The 22,324-nt window shown below is 32.1% G+C and overlaps 1 protein-coding gene across 4 annotated transcripts; it reads right to left on the bottom strand.

Annotated features, from left to right (window-relative positions):
- LOC106462334 (nucleoporin Nup43-like) lies at positions 1–22,324 on the bottom strand. 4 transcript variants are annotated; one of them, XM_022389564.1, is made up of 9 exons: positions 22,248–22,324; positions 19,622–19,762; positions 13,211–13,354; positions 9,136–9,210; positions 8,532–8,694; positions 5,550–5,685; positions 3,418–3,704; positions 331–434; positions 61–221 (listed from the first exon to the last, which is right to left on the bottom strand). In XM_022389564.1, the coding sequence occupies exons 2-9, from the start codon at positions 19,745–19,747 to the stop codon at positions 132–134; spliced, it is 1,125 nt and encodes a 374-aa protein (XP_022245272.1). In that variant the 5' UTR covers positions 19,748–19,762; positions 22,248–22,324; the 3' UTR covers positions 61–131. The 4 variants fall into 4 exon arrangements, with proteins under 4 accessions (XP_013777702.1, XP_022245270.1, XP_022245271.1 ...); XM_013922248.2 differs by having other exon boundaries at positions 1–434; XM_022389562.1 differs by lacking the exon at positions 22,248–22,324 and adding an exon at positions 22,040–22,228 and having other exon boundaries at positions 1–434.

The raw sequence follows: 22,324 nt of genomic DNA, 5'->3' as shown, positions 1-22,324 counted from the left end.
CACTAACAAGTCACTGCAGAAAGAAAAAAAGACAATACAAAATAAGAGAATCATTCCAAATTAATATTACAAAAACAAAAATGTTTATTTAGCATCGAATTATGTTAACAGCTTTCACAAACATACTATAATCAAACATTTAGTCCTGTAACCAAATAGACAGCTTCACTGTCTGTACCACAGACAAGAACTGTATCTTCAACATCCAAACTGTTAACAGCCTTCACATACATACTATAATCAAACATTTAGTCCTGTAACCAAATAGACAGCTTCACTGTCTGTACCACAGACAAGAACTGTATCTTCAACATCCAAACTGTTAACAGCCTTCACAAAAGGAGGAAGAAGCGAGTCTATTTCCAACCGATGTTTTGAAGCATCACATATAAGCCATGGATTTCCAAGTCCTGACTGGTTAATTGTTGACAGACCTGTCCAACAAAGTAATCTATTACACATTGATATCTATGGTAAATAGATTCAGAAAATAAAGAACAGAATTTTAATTTTGTCTATAGCCATAAAGAGGGGAAATTAAAAGAAAAATAAATTTATTATATTTTTGGGTTATCAAAATAAATATCAAAACTGATAAAATGACACTATATAGCAGAGCTAGGCTATTATTGGAATTTTCTAATAAATTAATCAACTGTCTCATTAAATGATTAAATTCAACTAATCGTTTATTCTCACACGAGACTTGTATATGTTTGAATAGTTGCAAACAGTAATAATCAGAAACATTAATTTTGATTATTTTCACGACATTAATCAATCAAATCATTATTTTGATACTACGTGATGTAATGAATGTTCATAGACAATCAGTTATATCAAGTTTATTGCCCAGCTTCACCAAGGTTGTGAAATGAGAAAATTTACAGGGTTATAAAACTGATATGCAATTATATTCAATGAACATAAACAAATGAAAAAAAATATATTTTAATCAACTCTTTGAATTGAACATCTTGTAATTTTTAAAACCCGAAAAACTTTATTTTTCTGTTATTAATAATTTATTGAAACTAAGTGGATAAAGCTTATTTTTCATTGACATAGGTAGGCTGATAATAGTTGTTATAATTCAAAACAGCAGTTTTCACCTGATCATAGCATCAGATAAACTGTCCAATATACGAGGCATGTTTCATCAAGAGAAACTGCACCTTCTGATAAGATATTACAAATAATTATAACACTTTTCTTAAGTTCTACTTTACAGAAGGGTTTAATGTTTTCTTTCTTCTAGATATCTTATGCATCACATACGTTTTTAGAGACACCCAATAACAAGAGAAAATTTTCAACTGGATTTATTAATGTTTCATTACACATTAAAAAATTTAAAAGTGGCTCTTAAGGCTAGCATTTATGATGGAAGGTTTCTCTGCCTCACAGTTAACACACAAATATTTGGTTATGTTCAAAGTAAAAACAAAGCAAGAAAAATTGGAAAAGTTTATTAAGTACTTTTATTCTAAGAACTACTAAAGTTTAAAAATTGGAGAGAGTCCTTTAAAATATATAATGGTTATTTTTCATGCTGAGAATATTTGACTTATTCATCATCTGGAAAGATGATGATGAACACTGCTGGATATAAATTTTTGTTGATGTACTTAAATTGTGTATTCATTTTGATTATGAATGTAGAGAAAGAGGCATTTTCACTACAATAAGATTAACTTCCAAATACCATAGATTCCAAATTTATTTTCAAGAAGTTCTTTTTCATTTTTGCAATTTTAAAACATTTGCATTTCGGCTCATCTACATCAATAATTTTACAAAATTTTATACTTCACGTCATTTGTTTATGATAGTGATAGGACACACACGACACTAAAAAATATGTAAAACTAAAAAAAAATATATACATAAGATCTCCAAAGGTCCCTTTAAACTATCTCCTTACTACCCGTGACCTCAGGGGAATTCCAGAATTTATATTATTTAAAATGTACTTCTTCTCAGAAGTAAATGTCACACTGAAGAAGATGCATGATGTGTTGAAACCAATATCTCTATACAAGCCTTTTGATAGAATATCATTTGTTCAAAAAGTATGGCTTTAAATTTCTTTTAACTTTTAAACATGTTATTGTGTTTTTTTCTCTCACAATTTCTAGAACTTGTTTCAAATAGCATTGCACAAAAATGCTCAGAAGGTCAATTGACCTAAGCAACACTTTGGAAATCCAGAGCTATATCTAACAATTTTGTAATAGATCACATGAAAAATGCATGTGTTAAAAAGCTCTAATCATTGGTAACTAATAAAAGTAAGCTTTGTCAATATGATAAAATTGTAATCACGATATCTGATAGTCAGAAACTGGGAAGATTTCAAAATATTTAGCTGCTGGGATGGCTCCAAAAGTAAACTAACCTTAAAATGAAGGAAAGTCCGGTGGCTGTAATTTAAGTAAGTATAATAAAAAACATTTTTAATTTTATAAAGACAATTAGGGATATATATATATGTGTAACCTAGCTAGCTATGGTAATACAGAAAGTTTTAATGCTATAAAAAGTATTGAAACAAGAAAGTCAAACTACAAAACTGAGTTACATACAATTTTTGAAATGTTATCCCTACTTTGGTAAATCACTGTAATTATGTTAGTCTGATACAAAGTAGGGATAAGTCACTCAGTTTTGTAGTTTGAACTTTCTTGTTTCAATACTTTTTGTAGCATTAAAACTATAACAAGCTAGATTACATACATATCGATCCCTACTTGTCTTTATAAAGATAAAAAAATTGTTAGTATACTTGTTTGTTTCCTTTTTATTAGTTATATTTTTATGCATAAGCAATATCAAGTGTGGGGTACAGGTATATCTGATTCCATTTTATTACTGATCAGGATCTCTTCCAACCTACCCTAAAATCTACTTATATGTCCAAAGTAGCACATCATCTGTTTAATAGATATGTTTACACTAGTGTTATTTTTGATACAAGAAAGGAATCATTGGGACCCCAGATGGAAGAGATCTGTGAAGGAATTACAGCAATAAGGTTCATCATTTTTTCTGTACGCTTGTCTGGAAAAGTCACTTAGATGAAAATTCATTGAAATAGTGAAATTTTGATTCACTCCATGAATACGTACAGTGATTTAGGTACTTTATAAGTACAATAAGCTTCATTTTTGCTCATCCAATACTGTGAGATAGTCATTGTTAATATTCAGACATTTTACATGTGGTTTTAAATTAACGATTTTGATTTATCACAATCCCTACTATTAAGTACTACCGTACTTACTGATATATATACTGCATACATCTTCAGAAAATTAGTTTCACTGTTTTTTATATGAGTACACACGTGCGTGTGTGTGTGTGCAGCTCCTCACATATTATTTTTAAATTAATATAATGTTTTGAAATCATACATACCAGAACCTCTTGGTGTTCCTGTAATATTTAAAGGAGCTGTTTTCAACCCTGATGCATTCCACTGCCAAACAGCACCATCTAATGAGGAAGTGAAAAGATGATTAGGATTGGTTGGGTGGAAACGAACCTCCATCATTGAAGATGCATGGGCATTAAGGATTGTTACTGGACGACTCTCTTGTCTCATGTCCCAAATGCAGAGTGATCCATCTTCTGTACCAGTAGCCAAAACATGAAACTGTGAAGGGTGCTGATTCATACATGTGATTGAAATTTGGTCTCCAGACCTATAAATTATGTAACAAACAAAACTATATCAGATTGAAAACTGCTTTTTTTTTTTACATAGGTGAGAGTGGAGTTTATATATCATACAAAATTAGTGAAATATGCTGCTGTAATATATTCCTGAGAAATTTACTTTAAATAATAAAATCCAATGTGTCAAAAAGATAATTTTCCTTAATTAGATTAGGCAAAATTAATAAAAAAATTCATACAGTGAAGATGAATAGTAAAACGAAACGCCATACTCATGTATTCTATAGATTAAAATGAAAGAAAACACACAGATTGGAGTTGTGTTTTTGTGACCAGATAGACTGACTGTCATGATTTAAGGCAAAATTGTGTGAAGACTTCAAAAATGCCACAATAAAAGTTTCTCTCAACAGACTTGTTTGATAACCGTTTCAAAAATAAGCAAAATAAGAAGATTTTGGCAATAATTAACAATAAATGGAATTAAAATAACACAAAACAATGTCACATACATCACTGGTGTGAAAAGGCCACATTCCTAGTGTTAATATTTTCCTTACCCGGAAATCTATTTCCAATAAATACCTCTGCACACATATTGGTTATTTTCCTCAGCATGTCTGCTAAAGAGATTTGTACGCCACTAGCCTTGAGGCCACTCCCACCTAATATCACATTATTCTAAGTGATTTGTAGTACTGTATAATGATGTCATCATGTGAGAAAAGCCTTCCATTGAAAGGAAGGTGACACGCCTATAATCCCCTATTTGTTTATGCTCATGAAACTACATTCTTTGACAATGTGCACCAGAAGTGGAGAGGATGGGTGGGAGTCTGTGAAGAGATGAGTATCTATTGGAAATACACTTTGAAGAAAGGAAAATGTTAATTTCCGAGACAATACCACACCTGCACACACACACTTGACCTAAAATCCCACATTGAAGTGGTGGAGGGGCCACTGCAAATTGTACCTAGATGAGCTCCCTTCATAAAGCACCCAAAGAAAGCCCATGGGGTGTGATACCCAATGGCAGGAGCTCCATAGGGGCACATAGGAGACTGCATCTTGTCTAAGACAAGGATATTCTCTTCACCCATATAGGGAAGAGGCAAAGAAGCCAAATTTGTGTCGCAGGGTCAGGCAGAATGTGAACATGACCATCCAAGTACTTGCACACCAGTTGCTGGACAGCCAATATTGTGTAGTGTGGTTGGGCAGCATTCAAACTATACCATGTGTGCACATCTCAATTCTAGCATTAAATTATACAGGACTGACTCCAGATGTGGAAGGATGGCACACTGTTACGTAATATGTATTCTTGTATATACAAAGCAAAAGTAAATTGTATGTAAACAATACAAATTAAACTATGAGACAATATTAAAATTTTTTTTTAATACTTATAAGAAAGATACCTCTCTTTCCACATAAAAATGACATTAAAGCAATGAACAGATACGAGAAAAATATGATTGACAAACCACACCAAACATCTTTAAATTTTGATTATTACTGAAAGGAAATAAAATGAATTTTTTTTGTATTTCAAGCTACGCTTCTAAAAATTTAATGTTTTGAAAAATGTTATTAAACAATGATGATATTTAATCAGTTAGGGAAGAAAGCTGAAAATTAAAGCTATGAAGAATAAAATCAATGTACAAATTAATGAATCAAAAAATGGACAAACAAACGTGATCATGCATTTTTTAACACAGATCCCTCTGTTCTTATTATATTACTGACATACAACTCTTCCAAGCTATTGCCTTGTGTGTACTTGAATCATTTCAACATGACAAGAAACATTTAAAATATATACAGTGAAATAGTGGAGGCATGTAATAACTTATGGTACATACAACAAAAGAATCCGATTAGGACTGTCAGAGTTGGATCTCATATCCCACATTTTCAGATGCCCACGGATATTCCCTACAATGACTTCTTGCTGGCTTAAATAGCTGACACACGTCAGACTACAGCTGTCAGCTTTATCTAAGAAAAAAAGATTCAAAACAAAACCTTTTATCTAAATCCAAAAAAGTAAATAGTTATTTAACCACAAATGTGTAACACATAAAAAACATTTCACAACACCTAATGTTTCTTAAAAACATAACGAGTCATTAGTACCTAGAGATACTAAACAATAATTATAGCTTCTAACAATAAAACATATTCAATATCATGTAGTACCAATCCAACTATTTATTTGTAGATAAAAAAACAATTATCAACTAACTTGGATTTTAGAATGATAAGATTTATAACCAAAAAAAGAAAAGAAAAATGAACTACAATTTTCAACTTAAACAACACCTTATGCACACGAACTAAACAGTCTGGTCAGAGGACGCTATGATTCAAGTATAACCATCCTTAATTTGGAACTATTTAATGACCAGAAGTAGGAGATATTGTCTACTTTTTGCATGTTATAAGTATATGTTTTTTTGTGCATTATTTAATTAAATTAAAATGATTTGGTGTGTTACTAACATTAGTATAAAAAAGTAGGCTCTGTCATTGACAATCTAGAGCAAGAAAAAAGAAGATTGGGTAAGTACTTTATTTCTTGTTTTTCATATTTATTCTTTATTTATTATTATTTAAATGTAAAAATGTGGATCTTTTTTAAGTTACTTAACACTAGATTAGGTAAAATAAGTAGTAGTAATAAAATAATTAAAATGGTCCATGAGGTACGCATGCGAGCAGCTCGTAGTAGCTTGTTGGCTTGTAGTTAGCCAGTAGTACCTGCCTCCACGAGGACTTTTCCAGCTCTTTGAAATGAATAACAGGATTGACCATCACTATTAAAGCATGCCAACAGCTGGAAATGAGGTATGTATTCAGCAGCATCACATCTCAAATCCACGATATTTTGGTAGCCACTAAGCCACATCTCCCCCAACACCACCATCTCAAACCCCAGATATTTTGGTAGCCACTAAGCCACATCTCCCCCAGCACCATCTCAAACCCCAGATATTTTGGTAGCCACATCTCCCCCAGCATCACATCTCAAACCCCAGATATTTTGGTAGCCACATCTCCCCCAGCACCACCATCTCAAACCCCAGATATTTTGGTAGCCACATCTCCCCCAGCACCACCATCTCAAACCTTAGATATTTTGGTAGCCACTAAGCCACATCTCCCCCAGCATCACATCTCAAACCCCAGATATTTTGGTAGCCACTAAGCCACATCTCCCCCACCACCACCAAAGAATTAATTCATAATTACTAAAGCAAACAGTAATGAAAATTATAAACAAAAAAAAGAAACAAGAAGATAGATCTTATGCTTAATGTTTTTGGCAATGACCTAACCCTTTCACCAGCTATTGCTTAGCCAACAAACTTACAATTATTATTTCACAATCACAAAAAATACAAGCAAATTAGAATCATCCTTAAAATAAGAGATATCTATATACCTATGTAAAAATATGGTGAATAACAACAAACAATTAATAAAAAATGTACTGAGTTATCTAACTGCTGTTTATTCTAAGTACATTATCAAAATCTTTGGATTATAGTGTTAGTTAATCTTAAAAAGTGTTAGAGAAAAATAATAAAATATTAACAAATAATTCAGTTTTAGGACAAACAAAACCTCACATACATACATAGATAGAGCAAGTAAAGGGACCTAACCACCAGTCATGCCAGTTCTGGTTTATATGTAACCACATTCTTTATATTCAAATCTAGACAGAGCTGAAAACTGTCATCAAACAATGAAAAACTAATCAGTTCAAACTGTATAAACATAATATCTTAAATAATGACAGAATATAACATCAAATTAATTTACTGCAGTGTCTAGGCAGAGAAGAAGTAAAGCTCTAGTAGACAAAAGATGGTTTCAATGTTAACAGATGACTAAAAAATTTCTAGAAATAAGTAATGCCTTAGCTATGTATCTCTAGCGACATTGAAATATTGCTTCTTAAAGTCAGATCTATTCAATGTGCCTGTTGTTAAGTGTTACTAAATTCCTTATAAGGAGTTGTTTTCAAACTGTTTCTAAATAAAAGAAATTTATTATTTTTTTAACACATTTTCTACCGTCAATAATGTACTTTCCATTTTTAATATTAAAGTTTATGACTTTCAGATTTTTCACATAGTATGGTTGGTCGTAAGTTTATCACATTAAAATGTTCTTTATTAAAAAGTATTGAGCCATTCATTTCTTTTAGGTAAGTTAAGAACTGTGTCATCTCGGACAGTTTGGCATAATCGAAGATACCGTAATGTGGGTGATTAATTCAGATAGCTAACTTTTACTTGTATTTCTCCTTAAAAAACAAAAATGGGTGGTTTGCTTGTAAAAACTTAAATAAAATTCCTGAAGAGGCATGAATAATCAAAAATTTGAAAGTCTACTTTTTATTTATCTCTGATACCCTTAACTGATTCTTTGATTTTGCTGAATCTTCTTTGTCCATGTGGTCCAAAATGTATATTTAATTTTACCAATCACTAAGAAGTCGGAATTAAGTTTAAAATTTGTTGGTAAATTATAACAAACAGAGGTTCCAAACTACACACTAGTGGGGGTGAATGGATGGGTATGATAGGCAAATTAAAGCATAACACGAGGCCTATACTTGTATATGTAATTACAGAATAAGTTCATTTGACACAATAACTTATGAATCAAGGGTAAATATAGTAGAAAATGCATTCTGTGTCACCAGCATAACATTTCACAGATCCAATTTTGTAACTCATGTTCTAGTTACGTTTTGTGTGTGTGTACAAAACTACCAGTTTTTCACTTGGTATATTTGTGTTGAAATTAAACATTTATTAAAAAAAACTAACCAATTTCTCTGGAATGCTGTTTTCTAGTTATGTTTAAGACAACCAATCGCCCATCTTCACCAACAGTACAAATTTCGTCTTTCCTTGTAGCTATACCTGTGCATTGAGCTGGATTCTTTAGATAATGGTGAACACCCTCCCAAACATGTTGCACTTTCAAAGTCTTGAAAAACAAAATCATAGAAAGATAAATTAATTTGAGTTATAATGACAAATTATATATTTTAACAAAATCAAAATAATTTATAATAAAAGTTTACTTTATGTAAGAACTAAATCTCTTCAATTCATATAACAAGAAATGTCAAAATTTTAATAACAAATTTACAAGTCTTTTTTACATGAATATTATAAGTTTAAAATAATTGTAAAAATAACATTACAACAAATCAAACTAATATCTATAAAGCATTATATCATCCAAATAAAGTTTCCACTTTATTTGACAAAGGAAGAAGTTAGAAAAACTCAACCTGGCTGATCGGAGAATAAAATTAGCATCATTTAAAAGTTATACACATAACTGAACATCACAGCCAACCAACATTTTTCTTTGAAATAAAATAATTTTACACACTCCCACCTCTAAAGCCAAGTCTCTTACCTGATTACGATGAGACTTAATGAGGGTCAGTGACCCTGTTGCAGAAGCTGCTGCCAAAATATCTCCTGAAAGAAACTGCAAACAAAAAAATATATTTTTGTTTTCAAAAGAAAAATCCTACATTTAACTACAGTACTAATATATTATAACTTATAGAACCCAATTATCGTATTTTGGCACTTAATATTCAACATTAAAACTGGTACACAATTAAAAACATTTTATTTAGGCCTATCTATGGCCTTCAAAAAGTTGACGACTCTAGATGTTTCAACATTGCAACGTCATCCTCAGGATTATCAGCTTTTTTCTTATTCTGAACAAATGACATTTGTAAAGCTAATATGTAAATATAAAAGCCACTGTCTGTTGGTATTGCCTCAGTGGTTAGAGTGCCTAAACCTCGCATGGAAGTCTTTTGTTGTAATACCAGTACAGTTGGGATAAATAAGTGATCATGTTCAGAACAAGCTCTTTCAACATTCAGAAACACACAAACACCAAGGTTCTTTAAATTAATATTTTTTAACATTCAATTCTAAACACTGGATGTCAAAGTGATTCAGCGTGAACAGTGCTCGACTCTCATGTAGAAGTCTTGCATTCAAAACTAAGTTGGGATTTTGTATTAATTTTTTTTTTTCATAAATGATCATACTTACAGCAAGCTCTTTCACTACCATTACATATTAAATCAGGGATTTGCAATATTTGTTAACATTTGAATTAAAAGATGGCATGTTTACAACATCAAACCACCTCAGCTTTTCATTTCAATTGAACACTTCTAACACCATATATGAAATAAGTTCTAAACTAAAATTCTGAATAAACTAAAAATAGTTCAGGAACAGTGAAAATATGAAAACATTGCTTAGCAAGAGGAACAAAAAGTATATGGATGGCACAACAAAATTAAGAAAGCTTAGCAAAAATTAAGATAACTGAAGCAGAGGAAAAACCGACAGACAATCAAATGAAGCTCCTGAAGAAACAAAGTGAAGAAGACAAACTGATGCTGAAGGACATGGTAATGGGTTCTGGCCACCCTATGTCTTCCCCATGTGTTGAACAGGTACATCAGCTAGTTCCAATATAAACCATACATATAAAGTATAAGATCAGTATACTAACCTCTTGGATGATGGTAGACAATGCATTTACAAATAAAAAATAAATAAAATATGGTCATACATCATAAAATACTTTTACAAACCCTTGACTGTTTTATCATACTAAAATACAGAGAGCTCAATTATTACTATTCTCTTCTTGTAAATTGAAATATTTCCTTTCTAATTAAAAGAATGTGCCATAAAATTTTTATGAATTTCAAACCCCATTTTTCAAGTTAAAGAACAAGGGATGAAAGAATGAAAAACCTGCTAAACCAATAAAATCCAGAATTTTACAACATATAATTAAATATGTTCAAAGCACCGAAAGTACTTATCATGTGTAAGCAGTTGTTTGTATCAGAATTCTCATGAAAAATGCACAAGTGCAAAGTTATCCTTGATACTAAACTAATAGACTAGAGGGGAAGTAGTTAGTTAATAACATTCACTATCAACTCTTGAGCTACTTTTGTTTGATCATAGTGGAACTTGACAATCACTCTTATAGCACACCTATGGCCCTAAAGTGTAGAGCATGTTTTTCCAGCAAGGGATCATAAACCATAAATGCTCAGATTCACAGTTCAGGCATACTAGCCACTAATTTAAATAATCCAATGATTATATTCCACTCCTCACCAACTGCTTCATTAATGCTTGAATGTATTGTACCTTAAAATTTGTAAACCAGAAATGCTACATATTACTTTAAATTGTGGGTGAATTTCCTTGAGAAAAAAAAAAAAGCTATCACAATTTTTGGAAAACTTTTCACAATAGGCTAAAGGCAGAATGTAATGACCTTAGATAAATGTTTATTTACATTACACACATTTAACAATGATTTTTTTTTTTCAATAAATATTTTTATCCTTAACAATGTGTTCCTCCATCCATTTTGATAATAAGAAAGGTCACAAAGAAAGGTCTGCAAAAATTCATCTATGTTGACAGTTCTGATAGAACAGGGCGAATCAGGCTACACACGTGAATTTTGATAATAACAAGTTCATGCTTTAGTGAAGCAACTGGAGACTGGGGGTTAAAATGACTGATTTATATAATTATATAAATAAACCTAACTGTACATATAGCAATGAATATTGATACTGAGTGTGTGTTGCAGACCAGCAAATGCTTTGACTACACATGCGAATACATAAGGTGCTGAAGCCAGACCAAGAATGAGGGTTGTGAACTGATAAATCACTCCCTAATGGTTTTGTTTCTGTTTGTTTGTAGCTAAGCACAAAGCTAGTTTATCCATCCTTTGCTTTTACCATCAGGGAGAGCCCCCCAGTGGCTCAGCAGTATGTCTGTGGATTCAACGTTAAAAACCACATTTCAATATATGTAGTGGGCATAGCACAAATAGCCCATTACAGAGCATCTTTGATATTAACTTTTCTTATCCAAACACCCTTACGAAGGAATTTATATAAGATTCTCATGGCTCCCATCTTGAAATGAGGAATGTCTAAATATTATGAAACTATAACGAATATGTTCAATGTTGAAAAATTAAATGCAAAATTACAATATATTTTAAGTTTGACTATTCTCTTTAAACAAATTCTCCATCTAATCATTCTTACACTGGTTATGCTGAGTTTCATTGTTAAAATGCTGTAAAAATAATTTCATTATAAACACAAGGACTTTTTCTTAACGACTTTAAGGGGGTAAATGTCAATAATGTTACTCAAATTATAAACTATTGTCTACAGTTTATATTCTTGACAAAGCTGCAAAGAAAAATATCAGAAATAAAAAAAGAGATGGTATTGTGTCACTTTGAGTGTCTAAAGGAAAACTTTTCGTACTCAAACTTTCTTAGCAATTGCCATTTCTATGAATAAGAAATAAGAAAAACTGATTATAAACATTTTCATGGATTAATTCACAAATATCATTGCAGGTCCCACTACTATCACTACTACGGACATGTGATCCTTAGCTTATAAGTTTCATCATTTGTGCACCTATTTTTCTATCTATGAAGACATGCAGATCTGAAAAAGTTCATTTTATTTTTTACATAATACTACTTAAAACAATTGGGTGAAATCACCAATTTTTTAAGTAAAATATATAGAGTGCAATAATTAGTGTGATTAATTTCATATTGACATTATTTTATTTACATTTTTTGTGGCTCATATGTTATTATGCATTTTGTAAGCAACTTACTACTGGACCCACAACCACTTTGGTGCATAAATAGTTGAGAAAAATATGTTTAAAACCTGTTGGTTAAGATGATTAACTCTCTAGTGTTGGCAGTTATGGCAAAAAATAAACTTTAAAAACACAGGAAACTTATAACCTTTGTATTCATTGTAAGAATACAAAAATTCAGTTATCTTGTCAGATCTCTTAGCAGTAATTTAGTTATGCCATCTATAGATAAAACACGTAAACTTGGTAAATTGATTTTCAGTTTTATAAACCAATTAGAGCTATACAAAATTCAGTTCTTAAAAACCAGCAACGTGAAAACTGAAACTTGTAGCATTCAAGATGCAGTAGCTTAATTAGCTGAAGCATTTGACTTGTTAGTGGTATTGTTGGTTCAAATGCTGCATTCTGATATATATATAATATTTATAAATGCTTTTAATGGTAATTTCTTTAGCTTTAATCACAAAATATACGACTTTTGGAAAACATCAGCTTAGATTAAGAAAGCTTAAGAAGGACCTAGGATGAAGGACTAAGTTTTAACACATAAAAAATTAGGGTAAATATCACTCATCAAATCACCAAGTGACATCTTGATTTAAATCACTTAAAAAAAATAAATTGAATATTCTACCTTAGAGCTTCACCATTCAATGAATAAAAAAAAACATCACAAACTTTAAGTGAACTCAAATGTTTGACAACTGAAGAAACTAAAAAAAAATTTTTTTTTTTTATTATTATTATTATTACAGAAATACAAAGACATATCTTACTTTAAGGTCAGTAACATCTCCATGATGTGGTATTTCACATAATAATCGGGGTTCTATTTCAACATTCTTCACTTGGTCTTCATTTTCTATTTTCATTCCATCAATTATAGTTTCTGGGCAATGCCACATGCAAACTGCATTGTCCTGAAAATATAAGTTGTAATAGTTGAAATATCAATTGGTTTAGTCTTCTCAGATACAACTGGCTGATAATGCTAGAAATAAAAGCAAGAATTGTCTTATGTATTTTAAAGGTAAACAAAATGTTAAAATGGAGATTGGGCTGTTAAAAGATGCTGGATAAAGCACCAGAATCAGACAAGGTTTCCTCCAGAGTTTGGAGGTAAACGATCAGGTATACGAGTCTCTCTCTCTATCTCATTTTTGGTATGTCAGTAGAAATAGGCAGGTGCCTGAGCATTGGAAATTTGCTAATGTTATTCCAATTTTTAAATGGGATGATAAGAGTTTTCCTGGAAATTATAGGCCAATTAGTCTTACTTCTGTAGCACAGAGAGAGAAAAGTTCTAAAGATTCTGATAAAATAAATTTTGCAAAATCATTTATTGAATAAATCTTAAAAGAAAGCCAAGATGGATTCACTAAAGGGAAATATTACATTACTAATACGTCAACTTTTTCAAGGACATTACTTATTTGAATGATAGAAAGGGTGTAGACTTTTAGTAAGGTAATGCACAGAAGAATATGTAAGAAATTCACATCAGTTGATGCTGAGGACCAACTTGTTAATTGGATTGTAGGGTGGTTGAATGATAGAAAGGGTGTAGACTTTTAGTAAGGTAATGCACAGAAGAATATGTAAGAAATTCACATCAGTTGATGCTGAGGACCGACTTGTTAATTGGATTGTAGGGTGGTTGAATGATAGAAAGGGTGTAGACTTTTAGTAAGGTAATGCACAGAAGAATATGTAAGAAATTCACATCAGTAGATGCTGAGGACCGACTTGTTAATTGGATTGTAGGGTGGTTGAATGAGAGAAAGGGTGTAGACTTTTAGTAAGGTAATGCACAGAAGAATATGTAAGAAATTCACATCAGTAGATGCTGAGGACCGACTTGTTAATTGGATTGTAAGGTGGTTGAATGAGAGAAAATAAAAGGTTGTTATTAAAGAAGTCCAGTCATAATGGGCCACTGTTGCTACTTGGTAGTGGAGTGCTTCATGAGTCAGTGCTTGGGCCTTTACTTTTTTTTTCTTATTTGTATTAATGATATTAAAAGAGACATAATTAGCAAATTAATAGTTTGCTGATGATTTAAAGTTGGGTATTTCTAGATGTATTCAGGATGTTGTCATACATGATGTCATACATCTCAATGATTCTAATCACTTGGTAAGTTGAACAATCCCGCGTACCACCGCTGTAACCCACAACACAGATGGACGAAATCGTGGGAGGAAGACAGACAACCCGAAACCCGTGTGAGGACTATGTTGATTGGTTCACTCTAATTCCAACACCATGCCACAGGGAACCAACATCCAGATGGCACAAGGAGGAGGACTCCCAATCGAAAGGATGAACTGCATTTTTGACAACTCAACTCCAGTGGTTATGGAAATGGTATCAGGAGGCCACAACATCCAGGGCCAAATCTCATCTTCATCAGTAGAACACCACCGCCCTACTTTCAACTGAATAGTTATAGCCATCTTTTTGTGGAACCCATTCAGGAGGGTGCCTCCACGGTCAACCACCCCAACAGTTTGGAACTGGAAAGTGGTAAGGACTCCCACACTCCACTAGAAGAAAGGAGGGTGAATACACGGGGGATAGTCCGGGGGAGCATCATCACCAGAGACAGTGCAATGGTTGACCATGAAACCCTATTTTGAAAAGCGGACCATACTAATTTATTCAATAAAGGCATGGCAGGGATGGGCAGCTATCCACTCCTGTTTTACCCATGCAGTCCATGGGTGGTACAGTCTGGACCAGGCATGTTTATGAAGCAAAAACATTGTGAGGTTATTCACTTTCAAGCAATCTTGTGTGGACCCCGATTCAAGGGTTCCACCCGAACCAAGTGAAGAAAAGATTGTTAATGAAATGAAATAGAAATGATGATATAAAAGAAAGGAAATAACATAGTTAAACTAATAAAGGATATATAATGTTAAGCCTAATCAAATGGTATAGAAGAAAAACAACGAAGACTAATTATGAATCGTAACATAACTTAGTATTAATTAATGTAAATAAGCATATGTTATGGAATTCAAGTAATTAGAGATAATAATATTAACAACAAAATTGTAAAACGTCTTATCTTTCCAAAGTTGGCAGATTGTATGGCAAATGGTGGACCACAAAGCACAAGGTAAGGTCTGATGAAATTCCATACATTAGACAATCAGACTCCCAATGAAATAAGGTGGAAACTGACCATGGAGTAACGTGAATGAAAGCCATTATAAATGTGCAAAAAGAACACAGAATCTCTGTATTGAGAACAGAGACTACATGATGGAAATGAAAAACCAAACACTCGAAATCCAATGGTGGAAAAAGGCTATCAAGAGCTTTGTCCTGCCAAAAGTGGTCAGCTTCTACAGGAAGAACTGTCTCCATGTTTCCACACGAGATTCCAAAGTCTCAGGAATATTTCCAAAACAGACCACTGGAAAAAAGGGGGCATACACAAGTCACGGAGATAAGTAGGTGGTAAACAAACTCTCCCCAGAAGATCCCAACAATGGAGAAACAATGTGTGTAAAGAAAGAGCCTAAGAAGACAAATGTGCCAATGTGAAGATAATCAGGGAGAGGGTACCACCCCAAAAAAAAAAAAAAACTCAGGATCTCTATGGAGCACCTCAGAAAGGAGGTGAATAGTGGACAAGTACCATTGGAGAGTTGATAGGGTAAGCCAAAGGTGGGAAAACTGGGCGTGGGACAAATGAACAGGACAATCAAGGTCCCACACCCCATCACAGGCATCAAATCCAACAGTTAAGAATGGTAGGCTAAAGCAAACTGATCTGAAGCCCATGGAGGGCAAGGTATGCCAGCACCCTCACACAACTGAGACAAAAAACTCTCATCGTAAACCTCAGAAGAGGGAAAAACAAAATACTGAGAGGAGGAGGTATCATGTAACAGGAAAGGAAGAGGATTGTAAGAAACCGGGGAAATGGATAAAACAGAACACCCTGAGAAATCCCAAGATCAGGAGGAATATGGGCAACATCAGGAGAATAAGATTGACTCATATAACAATCAATCTCATGGCAGATGAGAGCTGATAATTCCATAGTCTAATTCTTCCCACTTGCAGCCTGTGTAGGTGTGCTTGCCAAATGAGAAGTAATAACTCAGTAGAATCGAATAAAAGGGAGTCACATGCATCGGGAGGGTGTGTCACATTCTATTGGCAGAGGGTTGTCACATGATCCTATTTTCTATAACCAATCTATTACAAACTACATATAGAAACTCCTTTTCTTATCTTTCAAATATTCATTTAATCTCTCCTTGAGCTTCTTCAGTGTTCCAGTTTCTAACACACATCAAAGCAAACTACTCCTTATACTAACCATTCTATCAGAAAAGTAACAAACACAAACAGTTAGGTTATATGAACCACAAATCATAGTTGTTTATTGAAATTTTAAACGAAAGAGGCATTGAAACTATATCTGAAATTTCTCAAAACTCGAGTCTTTTTCTTTTTTTTCTTCTTTTTTTTTGAGGGGGGGGGGGTCTTGAGGTGGGCAATATTTTTGATTCAATGAAAAGACCTCAAAGCTTTCCTTGAGGTAAAAACAGGAGCAATTAACAGGAAATGCCAGTCCTACACAAAAATATGCTGTCATCTTACATTAAGCAAATTAACTGTATGACCAACATTGTTATTAATTGATACACATAGTAATACCAGTAATGTATTTTTTTCATTAACACCACATGTACTGTCATTATGTAAAAATCCAATCAATACAGAACAACCAATATAAAAGAGAAACCTTGGTATATAATTCCAAGTTATAAATATTTAATAGTGACAGACTTTAAAAAAATGAGATTGAGTGGTTTTTCATATAAGGAATGAGCTGCAGCATGTTGGGAGTGAAAACAAGAAATTGTAGTCAGGAGGATGAATGTATAAAAATTACAATCAAGAGATCCAAGGGTAGAAAACTGAAAGTTTTTAGAGGTAACTGTAATACATATGTAGGTCATCTGATCACAACAGTGACGTCAATGAGAAATTGTATAACAAAATCAAAGTTGTTACAAAACAATACTAATGCGATAACAATTAGAATCTTTAATTTATAGAAAAAATCATATTGCAGTGGGTGGTATAAGTAGCTCAGAACTTTGGCTCTGAGCAAAACCAAAAGTACAACACAATTAACCTTTTTAAAGTCCGTGAAATAATTTAAATTGATAGATTAACTTAAACTTTTTTCATCACTGGGGACGGGTACTTTTGCTTGTCACTGTATAATTAGGTTTGAGTCTTACTATAAATTACAATAATAAAAATAATTTTTCTTCCTAATTTTCATTAAAGCTACTCTTGAAGCCATGACACAAGATTATTCATTAGTAAATTGAGGTAATGAGTTAACAGGTGATGTGGGACAAATTTGGGACATTTTAAAAAATAAAACTGCATTTAATTCAAAACAGTCATGTACCTAAAAAGAAGAAAGAATAACACAGAAGATCAAACCAAATCAGATAACTATGTACATAAAAAAGAAAATCAGGTTAAATATCATAAACGTAAACAGTTAAAACTGTGAGAGAGGAAAATTTACAAAACTACAGGTAAACTAGAGATCTGGATAAAAAATAAATTAGAAAATCAATAATGACTTATGAGAAACAGCAGATAACATTAAACCTAATAGCAAGGATTTTGAAAAGTATGTTAAACTGAGAACAGGGCCCTTAAAGAATGATGATGGTAAGGTTTTTGTTGAAAACTATATGACAGGACTGAACTGTAAGTTTCTTTGTGTCTGTTTTTACAAGAGAGAATATTATCAATGTTCTAGGTCCTGATAGATTAGGAATAAAGCACCAAGACCAGACAACATGTTTCCCAGGGTTTTAAAACAAGGTCTAGATCAGGTATGTGAGCCTCTCTCTCTTTGATTTTTGGTAAGTTAATAGGTAAGGTTCTGGTGATTGAAGAGTTGCTAATGTTACTTCTATTTAAAAAAAAAGGGATGAAAGATTCCCTGGAAATTATATACCAGTTAGTCTTACTTCTACAGTAAGAAAAATTCTGGAGACCAATAAAAGAATCATTTAATAAAATATTATATAATTAAAAAAAACTAAAGTGGGTTCACTAAAGAGGAATCTTAACTGTTTTTGAGAATGTTGCTTGTCATCTGGTTGATGGAAAGGGTGTGGATTTAATATAATTAGATTTTCAAAAATCTTTTGATAATGTTCCACACAGAACATGAATTAAGAACAATACATCAATCTGAGTTAAGGAAAGACATTAATTGGCTTGTGATGTGGTTGGATGGGAAAAAGCAAAAATATTTTATTAATGGAGTACTCTAAACTGGACTCTAGTTACTCAGGGGGTCAGTGCTTTTTTACAATCATATTAATGATATAGGCAGGATCAGTAAATTAGTAAAATTTGCTGATAACATTAAACACTTGGGTATTTCTAATTTTATTAAGGATTCTGAGGTACAACAGAATGACTTGGATCAATTGTTAAGCAAATGGCAATGTAAGGCAATGCATTTGGGTCATGTTTTTAATATAAATGGGATCCACCTAACACTGACTGAAGAAATGGAATGTGGCATACTGGCAGATAGGTCCTTTTTATAGTAATAAAGCTAAAAAGAGGTAATTATCTCTTTATAAAAATCACTAGGAATACTGTGTGCAGTTGTGGTCTCTTTATCTAAGAAAGGATACTACTTATTAGAGAGGATTCGGAAGAGTCAAAGCCTTTGTGTCTTCTCTTGAGAAAAGGAGCATAAGAAGTGACCTTATTCAAATTTTGATTATCCAGGAAATCGAAAAGACAGGGGCCTCAGTTTCTTTGTGCTGTATTTTGAAAAGAACAGGATGAGAGGAAACAATTTTAAGAATTAGAAGACAGACTAGACTCCACTTAAAACAGTTATATTTTTCTAACTTGGTGATTAGCTTATGGAATGAGTCACCAATGGCAGTAATGGTGGCCAGCACTTTACAAGAGTTTAAAGGGAGAATGAATGATTTCTTAAAATATAAAGGATAAATTTAAATCTTTACTTTTCTTAAGGTTGGGTGAACAGGAACAGACTTGAGGACCAAATTGTCCCTTTTTGTCCATAATATTATGCTTTTTTTTGTTAAAGTCAACAGTTCTCTACACATACCTATCCTCATCAAACAATTGTTTATCCTTACCTCATCATCCCAGCTTCCTGACACAAAAATGTGTGGTTTTTCATGCTGCAAACTATCACGGTGTATAGGCTGCCACCTAGCTTTACTGACCTTACGAGAAACAAATTTCACACAAACTTCAGACATTTCTGGTGTAGCTTACTAGAGAAACAAAAGATAATGTTTATTTAATAAGGCATACATTTGAATGAATGCAAATAGAATGGCTACGGTTTTATGAAACAATAACTAAGTCATGTTTTCTGAATAAACAGTATCTTCTTAATGAACTTGATAGTTGAATAGAAGTTAGAAAAACTAGTAGAATAAAACAGTTTTGAGAAAAATAAATGAAACATGAAAAAGAAACTGTGTGACAGAAAGCTCTTAACGGTCATATACCACTCACCAAAAAAATCAATCATAAACATTAAAATCAAATTCGAAGTAGCGCTTCACATACATGTACCCATGAAACAAATGTTTTCACAAATTTAGATTAATAGCACAAATCATGAAGCAAAACACTTCCAAGGTGATCTAATGAAGAGTTAGTTTCCCAGATGGCTAGATTTGATTTGTGGGTTCCAAAATTTACGCTTACTACCCTTAATATTCTAAACTTTTAGCTACAACAATCAAACTGACCACCCACAGAAAGACTGTCAATAAACCTAAATTTACCTAAAAAACACCTGATCCAAATCCCATCTACTTTGTTCACACTCCAGAGAAGAAAAATAACCAAAATCTAAAGCTAACCACACATGGTATTGTATCACCTCACCACAATCTTATACAAGATTACAACAATCTTCTAACACTAATTTTAACAAGCATTTAAATATCATGCAGATATGGATTTCTATCAACTGGTTTTCACCACAGCTAATCATTCAATAAGCTTAAAGATTTCATCTTCAATCACATCTAGTTCTTCTCTGTTTTCCAATGCTCCTCTCACATGATATGCAGGTTTGTTTGTTTTTTTAACATTCTTATATCCAAAGCACATCACTGTATCTAGACAATAATAAAATTTGCTTACCTCATTTCAAAACATTCATTAAAACTATTCAGATACTTCGGCACAAAACACTCATAACAGTATCATCTCTTCTTGTTATCTTAGTAACACAAACAAGTTTTGAAATATTTACTATCGAGGAAACTATTTATTATTAACATATATAAAAAAATAAAATACATTAGTTATACTCTCCCTATCAGTGTAACATCCAACAACATAGAATGCTTTTTACCACTAAGCCTATTCTGAACATACTTCTTAATCTTACCAGCAATCTCATAAAAATCTAACTTCTTTTTAAGCATATTTTATCAGAAACTTTTATAAAATCATGAAAAAAAAAAAAATTTTCAATATCCTCATCTAAGAGGGCAGAAACACAATAAATAAACACCTTTTTGTCCATAGGTTATGTTAAACTGATTAGATAATAAAACTCTTTCCTAAAATAATCTTATTAATTAACTTACAAAGATGCTATTTAGTTGTCCAAACTCACATACAAGAAAGTTTGTTTAAGAAATAAATAGCTATCTTCAACTTAAAAGGTTTGACCTTGTAGTCAAATTGTTATATTACATCCATTTCAAAAATTGACACATCTATTATTCTCCATAGTATTCTTCAACAAATCATTGTTCCAATAATTAATGACCTTAAGCTATCAATTGTACTTAAATTTGAAAACAATCTTGCATCTAAATATGAAGCATTATATATAAAACCACAACTTCAGTTGCTACTACTTTTTAAATCTTAATCATTCAAAGGGTTTGGTGATCTAACTTCTAAACATTTTAATCGAATACAACACAGTTCAGCTTATTTTAAGAATTTAAAGTTCGCAGTGCAGTCAAGAGGAGTTTTTTGTTGTTGTTTTTTTTCTATTACTCCAGTATTAGAGTATTAGTATTAATGGTGCAACATTGGCATACAGTATTTCTCCAAATAATGGAACAAATACTTTATGCCAATGTTGCACCATTAAGGCTTCATGAAGAAAATTCCCCTGAAGTCGTAATAATGAAATGTTGGCTTAAAGTTAAATCATTTTTCTTTTATCTGTACTAATACTAATAGTAACAGGTTATTTTTTATTATTACACTGTTTTTTTTACAGTTATTATATTTACAGTTCAACTTAATTTTTGCTCCATGATGCTTAGAAATACGATTTATTAACTTCTTTTTTCATACGTGAACTCATAACACTTGATTTTTAAATGCTATTGTATGGGGGGAAAAAAGAGAATTAAAGTGAAAACTGAATCACGTAGAAAGCACAATTCAATATTATGACTTACCTGTAAAAAATTCTAAATCTAGTTACGAGACCTGCTTATAGTTTAAACTTACAACACCATGTAATTTACTAAACAATAGACTACAAAACTAATAATGTTATTTACTTTTCTTTTCACTTTCAAAGTTTTAGTTTACTAGCACTGGTGGTAACAGTGATACTGATAGCAGCATTTTGAAATAGCGTGTCAGTTACAGAACTTTCTACTCGTGTATTATCGCTTTCACAAAAACTTATAAACTACGATCAAAATATAAATGAAAAACTATACAAATAATACACTACAAATTTATAATTTAAAAGACATTACGCACACAATTGTTTTACCGGGTACAAAACAGCGACACCTTCTATACTGTCACAATTACTACACTTTTCTATTGTCGTTTTT

This window comes from Limulus polyphemus, unplaced genomic scaffold (genome assembly GCF_000517525.1).
Source record: "Limulus polyphemus unplaced genomic scaffold, Limulus_polyphemus-2.1.2 Scaffold1144, whole genome shotgun sequence".
NCBI classification, from domain to species: Eukaryota; Metazoa; Arthropoda; class Merostomata; order Xiphosura; family Limulidae; genus Limulus; species Limulus polyphemus.
The sequence above is the reverse complement of the archived record's forward strand: the minus strand, read 5'-3'. Positions and strand labels throughout refer to the sequence as shown.